The sequence below is a fragment of the Osmia lignaria genome, chromosome 12 (genome assembly GCF_051020975.1).
Source record: "Osmia lignaria lignaria isolate PbOS001 chromosome 12, iyOsmLign1, whole genome shotgun sequence".
Lineage (NCBI taxonomy): Eukaryota > Metazoa > Arthropoda > Insecta > Hymenoptera > Megachilidae > Osmia > Osmia lignaria.
In genome coordinates this window covers 6400512-6417574 of record NC_135043.1, presented here as the reverse complement: position 1 = coordinate 6417574, position 17063 = coordinate 6400512, and the positions used below count along the sequence as shown (strand labels likewise).

The 17063-nt window shown below is 43.5% G+C and overlaps 1 protein-coding gene across 6 annotated transcripts in view; it reads right to left on the bottom strand.

Annotated features, from left to right (window-relative positions):
* The window catches only part of hth (Meis homeobox homothorax), a 369553-nt gene that overhangs the window by 313411 nt on the left and 39079 nt on the right, over positions 1-17063 (bottom strand). For all 6 annotated transcript variants that reach the window (XM_034321378.2, XM_034321376.2, XM_034321379.2 and 3 more), the window contains exons 2-3: positions 11595-11854; positions 5684-5825 (exon numbers count right to left, since the gene is read on the bottom strand). In XM_034321378.2, the coding sequence (XP_034177269.1) occupies positions 5684-5825; positions 11595-11725 (273 nt within the window). In that variant the 5' untranslated portion in view covers positions 11726-11854. The remainder of the gene's footprint in view (positions 1-5683; positions 5826-11594; positions 11855-17063) is intronic.

Genomic DNA, 17063 nt, shown 5'->3' with positions numbered 1-17063 from the left:
GTTAATTGAGCTCATGCATATGTATAAAGCGATACGATTGCTATTGATGCGACACACTGTTCGATGTTAAATATTCGTGACCATTTATATTTATCGTGCTTCGTGGCTTGAATGAAACGAAAATACGTCCAACCCGATGATCGTTTCATTGACAATGCTCGTTCCTTCGAACTTCGAAAAGAATTCTAATCAAATATTAAACAGTCGAACATTTTTTTTCTAATAAAAATAGAAATTTTGATACAAGTATGCTGCGATATTGTTGGAGCGATAAGGTTTTATATAATTATTAGGTGAAGAAAAAGAGGAACACAGTTTGCTGGTCGAGTTTAACGCACGTACAGCTCGGGATAAAAATATTAAGCGATAATATTTAGAGAATGCTCTCGTTTCGGCACGGAGCACGTCTGTTTAGGACAGCCAGTATGCATGCTGTTCGTGGTGTGCGACGATCCTGTCGAGAGATATACGAAGCAGCTGCTCTACGTGGCTGTTGCTTCTGCTGTTTCATCCATCGCCTGTTCCAACCTATCGAAACGTTCACCATCTTCTACCCAAGAGTTTTAATTCGATCCCAACCGCCACGTTGGCCGTGGAAATTTTCTAACGAATTTCTGCCGCGTCGAAACACATTTTCGATGAATTAACATTTAGATTTCGTTAACGTTCGAGGAGGTAAGGAGTCGTTCAGAGAGCGAAACACGATTGTCTCCGGGCGCAGTAAAACGAATTGCATCCAACGTAAACTTTACGACACTCTCCACCCCGGATCGTCCCATGGAAATGGTGGCGAGCCTACTTTCTTTCGAAACGCTCTCGAGGAAAAGGCAAGCAGTAAAACAATACGCGGCCCGTCTCACGAACAAAGTATTCACGAATTTTGTGGGGGACGTAAAGTTTCACGTCCGTTTGACTTTCCTCGGGGACCTTGACTTCACGAATACCCAAACGGTGCTGACCTGGCACGAAGGGGTCGTAAAAACTCGGCCAGGAAACTGTCTCGGGTCTGAAGAACGCGCGGGAAAATCGTACAAGGAGTTGGAGTCAGGGGTTGTAAAGGGAAATTTTCTTTACAACCAGGTGAAAGCTAATTACCACGGAGAGCAGCTGTAATTGTAAACGTTGTGTTGCAGAGAAAAATTTTGGTTTTTCTAAGAAGATGATAGAAATGGAGTTTCTCTTAAAACCTATGTATACAAGCTTATCTAATAGGGTTAAGGGTTAAGTTTATTTTCGTGACATTATCATCACACACATTGATAAATGAAAACAAAAAAGAAAGAATGGAAGTTTCAAGTTTAATAAACCTAATGACAGAGAATCCTCATTCTAAAATAAAAAATTGAAAATTAATAAAAATTTCAAGATATAGATAAGGTAGGTGGTAATATAGTGTGTAGGTAAAAACGCGTTCTAGCTTCGAGAAGATAACGATTAAACGATTAGTAAAGGCGATGGAGGGGAAGCCAGGTGAGAAAGGAGCATATGGACGAGGCGTAGAAACCGTTCGAAACCGGACAGGTCAGCGGACGGACAGTTCGTCGACGACAACGAGGAGCAACGTCACGAAACCGGTCCAATGAGAGCGCGCACCAGGGGATAAGCTCGGGCGAAACGACCTTACGGTTTGCTCGCGCAAGTTTCGTTTCGTTAATTAGCTCCGAATCGACCGTTTGTAAAGTATCGATACGCGGCTGCATCGTTTCTCGATCGTTCAACGGCCCGGAATTCCGTGTAATCGCCTTTAATTGCGTCCATTCCCAAAAGGAGCAATCGAGGGACCAGTTAAGCCCGACGGTGTATTAAATTTTCTTTGCGCAAATTCGTAAAATAACAGAATTGATTTGAAAAGAGGAGAAAACCGGTAGCGAGGATATGTCGATCATTCAGCAGAGACTACGATCACCGCTTGTAACTACCGCAGAAAACAGACATCGCGGGTGTTATCGCGATTACGATAATCCAATTTTACGATCGTTTACACTGCAATCATAACAGTGAGAAAGAGATAGCAGGCAGGATGGAGCAGGCTCGATCGTCTCGTTATCGGAATGGGAATCGTTAAAAATCATTAGCGCGAGAATATCCGACGCGTTTAACATCTTGAAACGATGCTCGTTCACGGATCCTTGATTGGGACAACGTATTCCCTGTAATAACGTTTCAGCTCGTAAAAAAAAGCGATCCTATAAACTCATAGGCAACGATGTCCACACCCTGAAGGTGGGAAAGCAGGTAGCGTGAGTTCTCGGACGCGTTTGTCTCGTGGTCGCATTAGTCAGGCCCGTCAGTGCGGGGGCCAACGTTTTACAAGGGTTTAATGCCCCCGGAGGTGCATTTTAATTGCGCCAATAAATCCCAACGGGTCCTTGTTCCTCGTTTCCTGGTCATCTCCTTTCTGCCAGTCTATACCTATCGGGCCAGACACCGTCCACGTTTACGGAGACCAGGTTGCAAGTACCGTTTTGCCACTTCGAAACGCGATTACCACGTGGTTTGCGTGACCACGCAAAAGTGCCTCCTCGATGCCGGTGAAGCAACGAAAATTTCGGTCGAACGAGTTTCGGGGTTCGCCGCAAAAGAGCGTCGATGCTCCCTTGGACGAGCGATTAATTTCGGCGCAGCGAAGCGCGACACGGCGCACCGGGACGCCAACGAAAGCGAAATTTTCGCAGCGGAGCGCCTACGGTGGCCACGAAAACTGGGACGAGCGATCCATCTGGTAAAAAAGGGCACAACAATGCGCGTAACGTGGCGCAGCGGGATGCTCCTGCGGTGCGAGCGTTGCTACGTCGCAGGCAGAGCAGAGCCGAGTATCGGAGCCGAAAGGCGAAGCTGCAAGGCAGCGGGCAAAAAGGGAGCGGAGGCCGGGGCTTGCGTGGAATGTATCGAGGCCCCATAGGGCACACACGATGCGTGGACCGCACGGGATAATGCCGGGCCCCATTGAATAGATCAATTTACAATGGCAGAAAATGAGCAGCGCTCCACCGGCTGTGAAGCACCCCATATACGAGCCCCCTCCATCGGTCTAGCTCACGCCACGGTTCGCCGCTTCTCACGGCTAGTAACAAACTATCAACCATTTCCAATCGCGTCAAATATAAATAAGTGCAGAAACTTTGAAATTTTTTATGAATTTACCTGATGACTTACAAGACTCGCGATTCGATGGCAGCGATAGTCGTGCCGCGACTGAAACTGCGCGTGCGTCGTGTTACGGAAACCAATGGTAGCGCATGCGGGGTGAACGGAAATAATGAAAAGCGGAATAATCCGTAGGCGAGGCGCGCCGCGGCCCTTTTGTCGCGCGTATCGTACGAGTATCGACGGGGTGTAAAAGGGCACGAACCACACGCCTCGAAAACCGCCGCAAGAGGATTCTCACCTGCTTATCTTTTCGCGTGTGCGTGCGGTACCCCTCCAACGTTCTCTGCCGTTATGGGGAACCAGCTTTGGACATCGACGACAACAGATCGATAGGAAATGAGGAACAAGTGGGCGAGGCGACACGGATTTGCCTATAATCACCGGTATAATCTGCTCGCCGATGACAGCGAAGCGAGCCTCGCGACGCACAAAGAAGGATAAGACGATCGTGGACAAGATAATACGTGCAGAGAAAATTTCGCAACGCCTGCGACGCGATATCAAAATTCATTATCTGTCCCCGTGGATGGGGGGGGGGGGCCGTGTTCCCCTCGACAATTTGTTTATCCGCTCGTGGGGACGGCGCGTAATCTTTGAATTAGCGAGACGCGTTGCACATAGGCTGCGATATAGGGTAAATTTTTCCTTCTTTCTCCAACACTACAGCATCGATGGTGATGAATTATTTGTGCTACATCGCTTCCTCGTTGCGTCCGAGGATTTCTGCCATCTTGGAGTAGAGGCGTGAGACCGCGAGAGCTCGTCTAACGATCTTCCAAAAGGGAAATTAATTGCGCCGATAATGCAAGTGAAATACGAGCGCGTCGACTATCGTGTGTATAAAAGCAACGTTTAGATACGTTTTACCGTGGTAAGAAAGGAAAACGGTCAGGCAAAAGGCGACGCTATTCACCGTCAGATCTGAAGAAACGCCACAGAGAGCGTTCGTGTATCCTTCTTTATTTCCGTCCCGCCACTCCGCCTGTCCCTTACCCCCTCGTAATTCTATGCGCCTTATTAAGATGCAAATGTCATGTCAATTTCGCAATCCTAACGGACTCTCCGTGAGTACGCGCGGTTGTTTCTCCCTCTCTCCCTGCCGGCGTAATGTCGACACGCCGTGGATAAATAATAGAACGAGCGAGCGATTTAACGAGAACGATCGACCGTCTATCGGCGACGAGGAAAATAGGGTGCTCTGAATCTCTGCTGTTTAAGCGTTTCGTAATCTTAAAACTTGAAGAAATCAAAATTCTCCATTTTTCGCTTTCCTTTCTTTTTTTTCTTTTTTCAAAATTTGTTTTCTGCCGGATCTCTAAATGAGAGGTGAATTAACGCACGACTATCGCACCTTATCCCACCTTACCGCGAGGCTTAACTCTTATCGTTATCTCGGCGTGGCGTTGCTCGGCCTGGTTGCTACTGTGTTACCGCGGCTCTATATTTAGACGTTACGATCGGGGCTTGATTTTTCGACTGGTGGCCCTCGGAACTGAGACAGAGCTTAGCCGGCTGCCGGTTCGCGAATAATTACCGCGCAAATGGAGAGACAGAGGTCTGTTCCGACGAAGGTGGACGGACAATTTTATGCAAAGATAAGCTCGACTAACGTTGCGCGGATATCTCGAGCGTATTACGATATACGGCACTCGTCGATAATCCTAAATCTAAATGTGCTGCATTCGTTTGCATCGACTAACCAAGGCAACGTTTTTATCGTAAATGTCGGCTCGACCGAAACCGCCTTCGCTTTGTTTCCACGTGTAAATATCCATCGGAAAGTCGGTATCCGTGGTATCCTAGCTAAATTCAATCAACGAAACGAAATTTAGGTTCCGTTTCGAAATCAACTTCCTGGAAGGTACACCGAGGAAACACGGTCACGGATGTATACCTGACGAGGAACGCGAAGACTCGTATTTAAAAGGGCCAAATCGCTTGGCGGTACAAAGGGTATACCTTCTCCGGTTACCCACGCGTGTGTCCTTCGGAGGACTCGCCCCGGGTGAGTTACAAAGAGGAACGAAAAGGTAAGCCGTGACAGGGAAATGAAGCTAGAGAGACAGAGAACGTAAATGCAACAACGAAAATACGAGTTTTCTTCCGGTTGATCGCGTCAAACGGAGAACAGGACCCTGAACGATCTCCCGCTCGAAACTTGTCGCGTCTTCTACTCTGTTCGCTGGAATTCCTAAAAATAAGTCCCACGAACGGTCCTTCGGACCCTAAACATTCGTGGCTGCGTCGAGAGAGCTGGAGAGGAACGCGTCGAGAGTCGTGACTCATTTGGAGCGGTTCGAAATCGTTGCCTGCACGGGGACCGGCCCCTTTCTGGCCTTCCCTTACGAAACTAACATGCGACAAGGCTTCAAATTTAGATGAAACTAGTGGAAAAGAGGAATTCCTTTTCCGTGAGCTCACGAGTGTTATTTTCTCAAAAAGGGGAACGATTCGTGTGTTTGGGGGTTAGAAGGAATATTATTCAATTTCTACCCTTATAAGGTAAAATTTGGGAAATAGTGAAATTTCTTACCTGTTTGGAGAAGACAGCGATGTCCTCGTTGAAGCTTTCTGACGAGCACACGTCACCACCCGCGACACCAGGTTCTCGAGGTGTACACGTCGCCAGCTCGCACTTCTCGAAGATCAACGCGAGAAGTGGGAATAAGGGGTGTCTGTAACAAGAGAAAAAAGAATTGGGTGATAAGCGTCGGGAAACAAATATTTCGCCAGGCATGTTAATTGACCGACCGATCGAACGCCATTTATTTTCGACCTCTTCCGTCCGCACGTTTCTTCAGGAACGTGGAAAACGAGCAAAGATCGCGGTTTATCTGAGGCGCAATAAATTAATCCGCGCGATCGGTCAACGATATCGCTGATTGGAACACGATTATTGGACAAGTGGCAGGATCCGAGCAAACGACCACCGAGAAAAAGGAGAAAGAGATTTTAACACTTACAAGGGAGAACGAATCGGTTGAATCCTTGTACGGTAAACACGTGTCAGAGGCGTGCAAAAATGTGAGATATGCAAAATGATGAATTAAGGGAAACATCGTACATGCATAGCTCGATTTTAATATTTAATGAAATTTTAACTTTATTCACCGTGACAAAAATATATTATTGAGTGTAAAAAAAATGAATATTCGAACATTTCTGATTAAATAAAAAATATGCATACGTCCTTAGTAACGTAGGAAAAATAAGAGAGTTACGAGAGCTATATATTTTCACTGTATAATAGTCGTGTGTTATTATTTAAAATTAACGTTATCATTAAAGGTTACACGTTGCAAATTTCTCAACTGCAAATTCCAAAACAATTAATCCTGCTACAACCGATCAATTTTTCACGATTTTAAAATTTGAAACTCTATAATGTTTTTTTATTAAGCCAACGGTAAACACGAGAAATTTGTAACGAAAAAATATTAAGAAGGTAATTACACAAATATTCGAGATAAAGAAATTTGCAAGTCAAGAAGTTACGTGTAGTAACACACCAGCAATCGCGAATATGTTAACTAAAACATAATTCACTGGAAGGTAATTTATATTTCCAGTTCCACTACAGTTCGAAGTAACCCGTTCGCGATCCGACGGCGATCGATTCTCTTCGATCAATTCGCCAACTTCTAACCTATTCGTTCCCGTACCTCGACACGTGCTTTTTTGCCCGCTGTTAACCGCAATATTTTCCCGACACTCTTCTAATTGAGTAATTGCTGCTCAAGAGGCAATCAACGTCAAGCTAGAAAAAAAAAAACCGACGGCAATTAACGAAGGTGTCCGATCTATCCATAAGAATCTCGCGATACTATGTTTTCCGTTCGACGCGTTAATTACCGGCTCGATGAATCGATTCGCTCGTAAACGTAGCTTCTTTCGTCGCCGTTTACAAGAAAAGAATATTTTCACTGTGCTCTCGGTCGTGTTACACGCGGAACACGGTTACCGTGGCATTAGGAGGATCCCTGGATAAGATAAGATTAGACGAGGCCGATGCAACCGAAACGGACTACACTTGTGATTTAAAAAACGCCTCTGATATGTTCGTAACCGAGGTATTTGCTGATTTTGGGGGAAGAAAGAAAAAAAAACACAAATACAAGATCGACGCTTATATGCGTACAGATCCACTTGACGCGATAAATCACGAAAAAAATGCGTTTATACGTCGCGTCGTTCGTGCCAATTGAAATCTATGAGAGCTGGCACGTGCCGCTCGAAAATCACTTTATCGCGACGCTAATAAAATATCACCGATATTACCGATATCGTACAATTTTCGATACCAGTTTTCGAGGTTCGCGCGATCGGCGAAGCTTGTGCCGTGCACAGTTGCATTTCCATGCAGAGTGCAATAACAATAATATTGTTTCATTATAATTTCTAGCACAGTTTTGGCGGGAAATCCTCGCGGTGTTCCTTATGAATATAATTTTCTGTAGGAAATATAGTCCTTTCATTTGCTTCTAAAGATTCTCCAGCACCAGCATTAGTAATCGCTCAATTAATTCGCTCTAATGGTGAAACAATTCTCAGACGAGAAACAGAAGGATTTCTCGGTGTAGGTGCATCGCGATACCGTGAACCTTCTCTGTTTCGGCAGAGGGAGCAATTTTTACGCATCCTCGGACGGTGTCGAGACGAATCGTCGAAGAAACGGTTCGGGAACGAGCCTTGAGGATAGGTGGTAACGTTATGGGCACACGGGTATTGTGTACGCATGGTAGCGGATCGCGTCTCGCGGCGTGGCGGACATAAAACGATTCGGAACGAATTTCGACAAATTGACGTGGCCGCTGTTCGAGCAACCACTCTGCGAACCGAACGCGGCCCACCTAGTCGATCGGCAGAAAAAAGGGCTTCCCTTGTGCCTTCTTGTCCTCCGAAAGGAACCGAGTCGAACCCTATTTTCGAAGCCCGTTTCATCTTCGTACGCGTTCCGCGCCGCTTTCTACGCGATCTTCCATCTCCCTCGATCGGTGTTGCCTAGAGAATTTCTATTTTCACCTATTAGCCTAATTGTACCCGGCCAGAAGTGGCTGTGAATCGGTGAAGAAGAAAAGGAGGACTCGTCGACGTGGATGCACCTGGTGCCTGGTTCTATGGCGAACGGTAATCGTTGCGTAACTGGCGAACGATTATCGCTGCCTGTGAATTCATTCGAGAGCATAGAGTTAATCGGCGAAGCCCGGTGTTCCTTGGGAGACAGGCGAATTAATGAGCGACAGTAATGTTTTAATTGGGGATCCAAGATGAAAGCGAAGGTTATTTTGCCGGAATTTATTCGATCGTCTTTGGGTATAATTGGGTGTTTAATCGCGAAGCGAATGATAAAGGAACGTATGCAAATTTTGATGTACTTCGGTGCACCAGGAACTGATGATTACTGTCTATTTATTCCCTCTGAAAAATGCACGGGTAATACGAGAAAGTATGTTTACATTAAAGATTGCTTTCCACGCGGTAGAAACGTTCGATCAATGGCATACGCTGTGAAAAAACGTATAAATATTGAATGATCGCTTTCACCTCGAGTATGGACGCCAGAGGATCAATCTTACTATTTTATCGTCGAAAATCAAGCCCGCTTTCCCAATTGTAAACGTAATCGCAAATAAACTTTTCACTTCCTGTTTCATATATTCAGAAATAAAAAAAATCCAAGTGGAATGACATTGAATATGTAAATGTTCAAAGAAGAAACGCGCCCCATAAGGTACGATTCATGTGCGTTTCGTGCAACGAGGAAAACCGCGGGCATGAGCGAAGCGCAGTTAAAGTGCAGGCTTCTTAAGCGGTCGCGGTGCAGCAAAGTGCAACGTCGATGACAAATGACGGGTCGAAACGAGGTGTCAGAATGACGGGACCGCAAAAGGTAATGATATGATTGTCCGTTGGACGCGGAGGATGTTTGCGGTTTTGTGGTTTCCGCCCTCGACTCGGTGCCCCTCCAATCCTCTTTGCCCTTAAGCCGGCCCTTTTTATACGTGGTCATTGGTAATTGCTTGTTGCGATCGAAGAAGAGTGAAAAACGAATCCGTAATACAAATCTAGCTATTATCAACACTTCGATTAATCACTCGAAAACTAAAATTCGTTTCATTCACTGTTCGAGAATGAAAACGAAAAAAAAAATAGATGAATCCTTCGTGCATCGAACATGACACAGGAAATAAAATGTCGAGAGATCCTGTTTTCCCGGGTGGCTGTCCGATCGCAATACGTATGATGTAATCACGATCCTGCGCGCACCAATCAATTCCATTAAACAGCGCATTAATATTCATTAGCCGCTCGTCTGCTGAAACGTCACTCTAATGCACTAATTATCGTCGAGCAGAAAAATGGAATATTAAACAGGCCCGGGTACGTTGTGCGCGTGTCAAATCGAGACAACTTCCTGCGGGTGCTGCCGCGTTTCTATACGTTAACACAAGCGTGTGCTTGTGCGGTGTCGCCGTGTTTCACCGTGGAGATTTGCGTAAGACGTTTAATCCATAAATGACTCGGCCAATCATGCTCCTTGCATAAGGGATCTCAGATACACCGGTGATTGGCAGATTCGCCTGTGCGTTACGTCTGCCCGGTTCTTTACTTACGTAAAACTGAACAATCACCGTTCCTTTCCAACGATTTTTCTCTTCCACTCGATCTTTCAACGATAACGCCCGATTTATGCATGTTTAATCGGCTTACACTTACGAGAGACATTATCCAGCTGTTCACTACCGATTTCCTTGATCTCGAAACACGTTATTAAATGATTAACCGTGCTGAGTATGAAGACGTACTCTATACTGATGTAATTAGAGTAACTTTGTATTGAAAAATGAAAGCTTGCTGCTTGTTAGAGAAAAATCTTGATCCTTCCAGTATTCATTCATATTTATACAATAGCTACGCAGATGGAACTAACAAGCTTGAATTAGGAGTGCGATTGTCGAATGAAATTGACAAACTAGAGAAGGAATTCCCATTTTTGAAAATGAGTAATAATCGTTTGCTGTTCGAAAGGTACGAATACGGTTACGCAGTTCGCGGTGGTGAACGCAATTCGACGGATAAGGTAAACATCCAGCGAGCGCTGTAAAAGCGATTCGAGTCGATCGACGATTTCGATCGCGATCAGGATAGAAACGAGCTCGGCGACGATGGTAAAAATAGTAGTAGGCAGCCAACGAAAACGGCAGCGGTGTACGATTTCACCTGGACGACTCAATCGAGACTGTGCACAGAGAGATCGGTTTTGTAAACAGGAGTTTATCAAACGGCCGAAGGAAATGAACGGTTCGCCGTTTTGCCGTCCGCCTCGGAACGACCCCCGAGATGAAGAGGACCGTTGCGTTCCGAGAATGCTGAGGAATCCGCTCAGCCTCGGCCGGGGCACACGACGAGTGGACAAATTACAGGGTGCACGAAATAATGAGGCTCCCGTTCTAGGATGTATACCAGAAATCGGGCCATCTCGCGGCTATAAATCACCGGAACACGGCCGAGCCGCTTCGTAAAACGGCCAATTGACGAGTTTCAGCTCGGTAGAAGCGTGCCACGAGGCACCAATCGTCAGAAACGAGCTTCTCTTTCATTTTACTCTCTCGTCGATCCTTCTTCGCGTTAAACGCGACCCTATGCGTACGAAAAGCGTGAAAAATGATCGAGAAAAGCTAGCCCTACGAAATTCGTTTAGTCCATTTGCCTTTTCGAAGGAACTTGAAACTAGTTACTCTAGTTCCTGTAACTGCGATATCTGAGAAACATTTACTGAAACAAGTTATTGGTCTATTATAAACAATTTACATGCTTTAATACGCTAGCCGAGTTAGGTATTCGAATAGTTAATACGTTTTATCTTTTATAACCCTCTTCCGTTCTACATATTTTCTAATTTCATACCATCTATATAATCCTGCTTTATCGTGCGATTACGCCGTTGTAATATTTTCTACACGTTGCTCCGCCTTTAATTACTCTCCTCAACGCGATACTCAAGTTAAGATCGTTATTACATCGAGTGTACGGTGTTTCCTACGTTCGGAACTTGGAACGCCTCTTTTTCTTCCCGATTTCTTTCATTCCTCCCATTTACATGAACTCGATGTTCAGTAAAAAATATTATCAATAGAAACTGCAACGTTTTTTCTAATCGATACTAAAGGAATTTCTAACATGTTAACACTGTACCATTCTAAGCATCAGAACGCTTGGCAAGAAACAGCAAAGAGGTCAAACAAAAGCATGACGTTGAATGACTGGAAAATTTTCATTTCTTTCCCATTAATTGGAATTACGAACTGAAGGTAATAATAATTATTATGTAATAAATATATGTCCTAAATACTGCATTGTATTTTATATTATACTATAAAGTGTCACATTATTATTTACATCAAGAGGTCCATGAACGAATAAGAAAATAAAATTTCACTCACCCATAGATCGCGTCCTTGTCGCGTTTATGGACATCGGGTACCGCAGATGCTGCAGCCGCGGCTGCCGCCGCGAGTACGTGTTGGGGTGGTTGTGGCGGGGGTGGTGGGTATTGGGGGTGTGCTGGCCCCATACCGCCGAGGTGTGGACTGTGATGTAGGCCCGGTACACCTCGGGCGCTCCCGTGCGGATCGTACAGCCCTGCGCCACCGCCGCCACCTCCGCCCTCGAGGTAACCCCCGTGCAGCCCGCCATCGTCATACTGAAACCACCACAAAGCAAAAAAAGAAAAAATTAGCGTGAATTATCGATCGTCGCTCGTAACGTGCTTGTAATTAACGCGGACCATTCATCGGCAGATGTTCGTACGGTCCTGAGAAAACGCGACCGAACGAACGCTATCGACCCAAGGAAATTTACGATCGATGCCTACCATCACTTCCGCTCGAGCAATCCTCCTCGTACACTATATCTCTATCTACAAGCTTAAAAAGAAAGAACAATTGCTAATCGAACGTAATTACGCTTTCTATCGCCATCGTCGTGCCAACCCTTTTGTAAGAAATTGAGTTTTTTAATCAAAAGGGTGATTAGCTTATAAAGCCTAAAAATAGGGTAGACGAGGGGTGTAAAGCAACCTTATAGACAGATTTTATTATACCGTTCCGCAGAAGTGGGCGCATAGTGTTATCGATCATTATTATCCCGCATTAACAGGCCTCGATAATCGCGATAACTGACCACGTCAATTCAGATACCGAAGTAACACCGTGTTCACAGTTTAAGTCGTAACGTTTTTTTCTCTTTGATACGAGAGAACGAGAATGAGACACGCATCGATTTTACCCTATTAAAAATAGAAGGTGCGAACGTCCTTGTTCCGAGTCGCAAATCGTCCGTCGAACGATCGCGTAAAAATAGGCAAAATTTATTTCCGCTCACTTCGAGACACTAATGTCAACGGAATTGGACGCACGACCAAAAATACACCGGTTACGAATCGTAAAAATAATTGCAGCCGAAGGATTTACAGAGAAATAATGTTCTTTTCCTCGTTGAAATTTTCGATAGAGAATATCTCGAACATATCGGAGCGAAAGGGTTGAAATTCTTCAAAATGAATTCGAATTCAATTACAAAGAATATAATCGGCAAAAGGATAATTGATGTGTGAATTTTATAAGATCAACAGTAAACGGAGGAGAAATTCGTTGAAGGAATGCTCGTGCGAATCGAGAGGACACGAGGGATCAGGAACGAGGAAGGCAATGATTTTCTTGTCAAGGCATCGCGGAAACGAAAGCGAACTGATTATTATCGTTAATTACGCGGCTCGGTCGTCAGGCTGAGGGCCGGACGGTAATTTTATCAGGGTAGCGAAACACGAAAAACAAAAGGGAGAAAAAGGATATTATTCGTGGTTATCGAGACCCGATGTGCGTGTGCCTCTCGAAACGAACGGGGACACAAGTCGACGTGCATCGTAATCGAGAATCCTTAATTACAACCGTTAGCCAAGGTGACATCGCGAAAACGTCCAGCAAAGTTTCCATTTTCTACAACTCCTTTTACGATTTCGCTTGTTGCTCACCTTTGGGCATACCAGTGTTTCGAACAAGAGAAAAAAATCAAATATTTAACTTTATGTGAATGAATTTTCATTTATCCCATTAAAAGTGTTAAACAACTGATCGAGTCGATGCATGATTTATCGTGGCAATATATCGCGCGATAAAAATTGAAAATAAAACAGGCGAATTGAAATGATATCAATCTCGATACCTTCACATTTTTCCAATATTTATCCAGTCATAAAACCACCTCTCTTCCTCGACGCACAAACACCAAAATGTAAAATAAATTACCAAAAAGGAACAACAAATTCAACGTGCTTTTCCATCAAAAATTTTTATGAAAAAGGAGAGAAGAATTCTATTCAATGAAATTTTTCCATCACCATAGATATCCGGGTTCCATCATTTTAATTCATTCACCGTTGTAGGTCGAGGATTAAAGTTCGTTCACAACTAAGGCAAATTATTTGGCAGGAATTTTCACGGTGCGCTTTGGCACAACCGTGATGAAATATTCATGAGAGACTGAACAGCTTCGAAGCGTCTCAACGACGTGAACGATTTGCAAAAAAATTCTAAGCGATAATTTCAAATTAAATTCTATCCCTTTAAATATTATTTCTTAATGTACTTAATACTGTAAGAAGCTTCAAAACGAGCGAGTTTCCAATATAAATTAGATTACAAAGATCCTTGTACGAATCAGTTAGCTGGAGATAATTAAACTAAAGAAGTAATTAGAGGAGGTAATTGAGCCACGCAGTAGGAAAACAATAGCGCGTACATCATACCGTGTAACCTTTTCCGAATATTCAATTCGCCTAATAGCCAGCCGATTTTCAAAATATTTACAAGTCTCCTTATCTGATTACCCCACAGCAAGCGTACATTAATGTTCAGAAATATTATGAATTAATTTGGGTATTAGTATGGTATCCCTGAGACTCAAAGGAAAAGGATGAATCTCATATGCCCTGATCTTAATATAATTAATTGATTAACACTAAAATCGAACGATTCGAGAAACGTAGCTCATTTACGAGCGGATAGGTGAAGCGAAGTGTGTTTAAACGTCTCGATATAAATCAAGGCAGGAAGAAAAGGGACCACGAGGCGGAAGAAACTACCTTTCTCGATCAATATTACCAGCAACAGAGCGCTCGATTACTCCCGGTAGGAAATATAAATCGACGAAAAACCAGAGGAGGTAGAAAATTAGTCGATGATCGAAGAGCAGCCGTCGGCGGATTTTTCGAAGCGTCGAGGTAAACAGCCGTGATAACCCGTTCTCTCTATCTCTGTCTGGCTTCACCCTTGCCGTCAAAATCAATTTCGAAATCGTGGAACATCGAGGCCCTCTCCGCCCGGCTATTAATTATCGAACGTCATTAAGATTCGAGGGAGAGCGTCTGAGCGACTCGGTTCTTCAATTTCAGAAACACAAATTGATCTATGTATATTTGTAAATGTGGCAATTAAATCGGGAAGGGATTTCAATAATAATAAGGGAAGAATCTTTATATACAATTTCATTCAGATTGTAGGAAGTAATTGGAAAAAGTTAATTTTCTATTTTCTGTATTTTAATCAATATTACGATAAATGTGCATGGAATAAATAAAAATTCGTTTCATCGTCGCGTGTTGTATCGTGCACACGAAGTTAGTGTCCTATATTAACACACTGGCTACCCCGGGGGTCGTCGACACCGCTGAGCTTACAGGCTTACTTCTAATGCTCGTATAAACTTCTGATCGACGCTAATGTGATGAAACGTAATGCAAAATAGATATTCAAACGCGTCTGATAAGCATCCGTGGACTGCGACGATGACAGCAGGACGGATTAAGGGAATCGCGGTTATGGGGTGAAAACGTGCGGTGTTTTCGATTGGACAACGATGCATTCAAATTCTTCCTCTCGTTATAAAAGTGTCGATAATTTTCCATGTAACACGACTAACATATGATTTTAATTTAATTATTCGTTTCAAGCGTTTCATCTTTTTTTTCCAGTGAAACATTTTATACTTATGGTTAATATAATTACATTAAATACAGCAATTCATTAAACAATTTTACACGATTCTTTATCCATATTTCAAAGCGATAGCGTTAACTTATCATTGTATATTAAGAAATTGTTTTACTCATGTACATAAATAAGTAAGTTTAAAATGGATGAGTTTCCACGATTTAATAAGGGGATGATTAACTGATCTAGTACGAGATGTATACACGATCTAATTTTAGTAGAAAATACTGGAAACGATGGAAAACGTTTTCACGGGAATAATGTACGAATCTTATGAATATTTATTTAGCAGAGTTCATCAATTCTTCCGCATCTATCGAATTAACATCGTGAAGCTTTAATCATAAATTCGGTGCTTCAAGGGAAAGCCTTATTTCCAGCAACTCGTTGAAGAAAATCAACGTAACATGTATTACGGATTTTCATTCGATCAATTTGCTCCAATTAATATCGATTGTGTATCGCGTTTCACAGTAATTGCTTATTAATCGTTCGAGGAAATTTATACGGGTAGAAGCAGTTGTGAATGGAGCCTAAGGATGAGGACGAGAGTGGTCGCAGAAATATGGTTGGGATTCCTGGACGAAGAAAGAAGCTGACAGAAAGAGGGAGAAAGGGTTTTACCGAGACTATTCGTTATTTTCTGATTGATGTCGACATTTGGAAAACATCGCGACGTACACGCGTGCATTCGGACACCGCCATGTGCCTGCTTGTATCTGGAAGAAGCATCGAACTCACTCTTTTTCTCACTCTTAAGCTCTGAATTGCTCAAACGAATCGACAGATTAATGAGAATTCGGAATTAAAACGCTTCTACTATTTACCAGCTAAATAAATAATCTGAAAATTCTTCATAATTTTATGCCAACAATTTTTAACTTAATTTTTATTTGCATTTTGAAGTGGATAGGTGAAATTCATTTGGTGATACGCTACTGAAAGGTATACGAATGACTGAAAACGAAAGTAGGGTAAATGTTGTTTGGAATTACCCACGTTCATGGTATACCGTTTATACAGGTAACCCAGTTTTTCGAGTCTACGTTGAATTACTTGCAGACTCATAAACATACTATGGGACATTGATTTCAAACGAACTATACCCTTTTTCTTATTGTACTACAACCCAAATTTCAATTGTCGATCTTTTTCCATGGATTCCAAATTCTAAATTCATTATTCCGCGCAGAAGGCTTCGAACATTGAAATAATCCTCGAAAACACGGAAATTTCTTAAGCAACTTTCTTTTCGCTCGACTCGTTTTCCATCATCGAACGTGAGCACCGTTAACCGAGGATCCACCGTGAGGACTGTCGAAGTCTATTCAAAACCGAAGATCAGACAGAGAAAAAAAGGATATCGTCTCTGTTGGAGCGAATGGAACGCACGAGAAATCGATACGACTTTAATCCGCGGGCTAAAGGCCGATATCCATGGCGATCGGGAGAGCGAAAGTGATTGATGGACGCCGGTAAATACATAATCGCTGTGGGTTCGACGCGACAAGGGAAGGGGGAGAAAAATCGAAGCTGCTCGATGTTATTCATAGAGACTAAGAATTTTTAATACTTGAAAGAAGAGGAAAGAATATCACCTGATAAATGCTTCAAGTTGACGAATTACGTTTTTGCAATTTCGGGGAAGGGGGTTAAGAAATTCGCACGCGTGCACGAACGAGTACACGCAGCTCTTTCCCCGGGCAATTTAGCGAGTGCAACGCGCGGTAAAATTGAGCGCATCGCCATTCGAGAAGACCGATTGAGACGCCGTCGATGCACCGTGTTATTTGGACGAACGGACCAATCCGTGCCTCTTATTATTTCCACGCTGGCCTGGACTCGCGCAATTAAACGCACAGA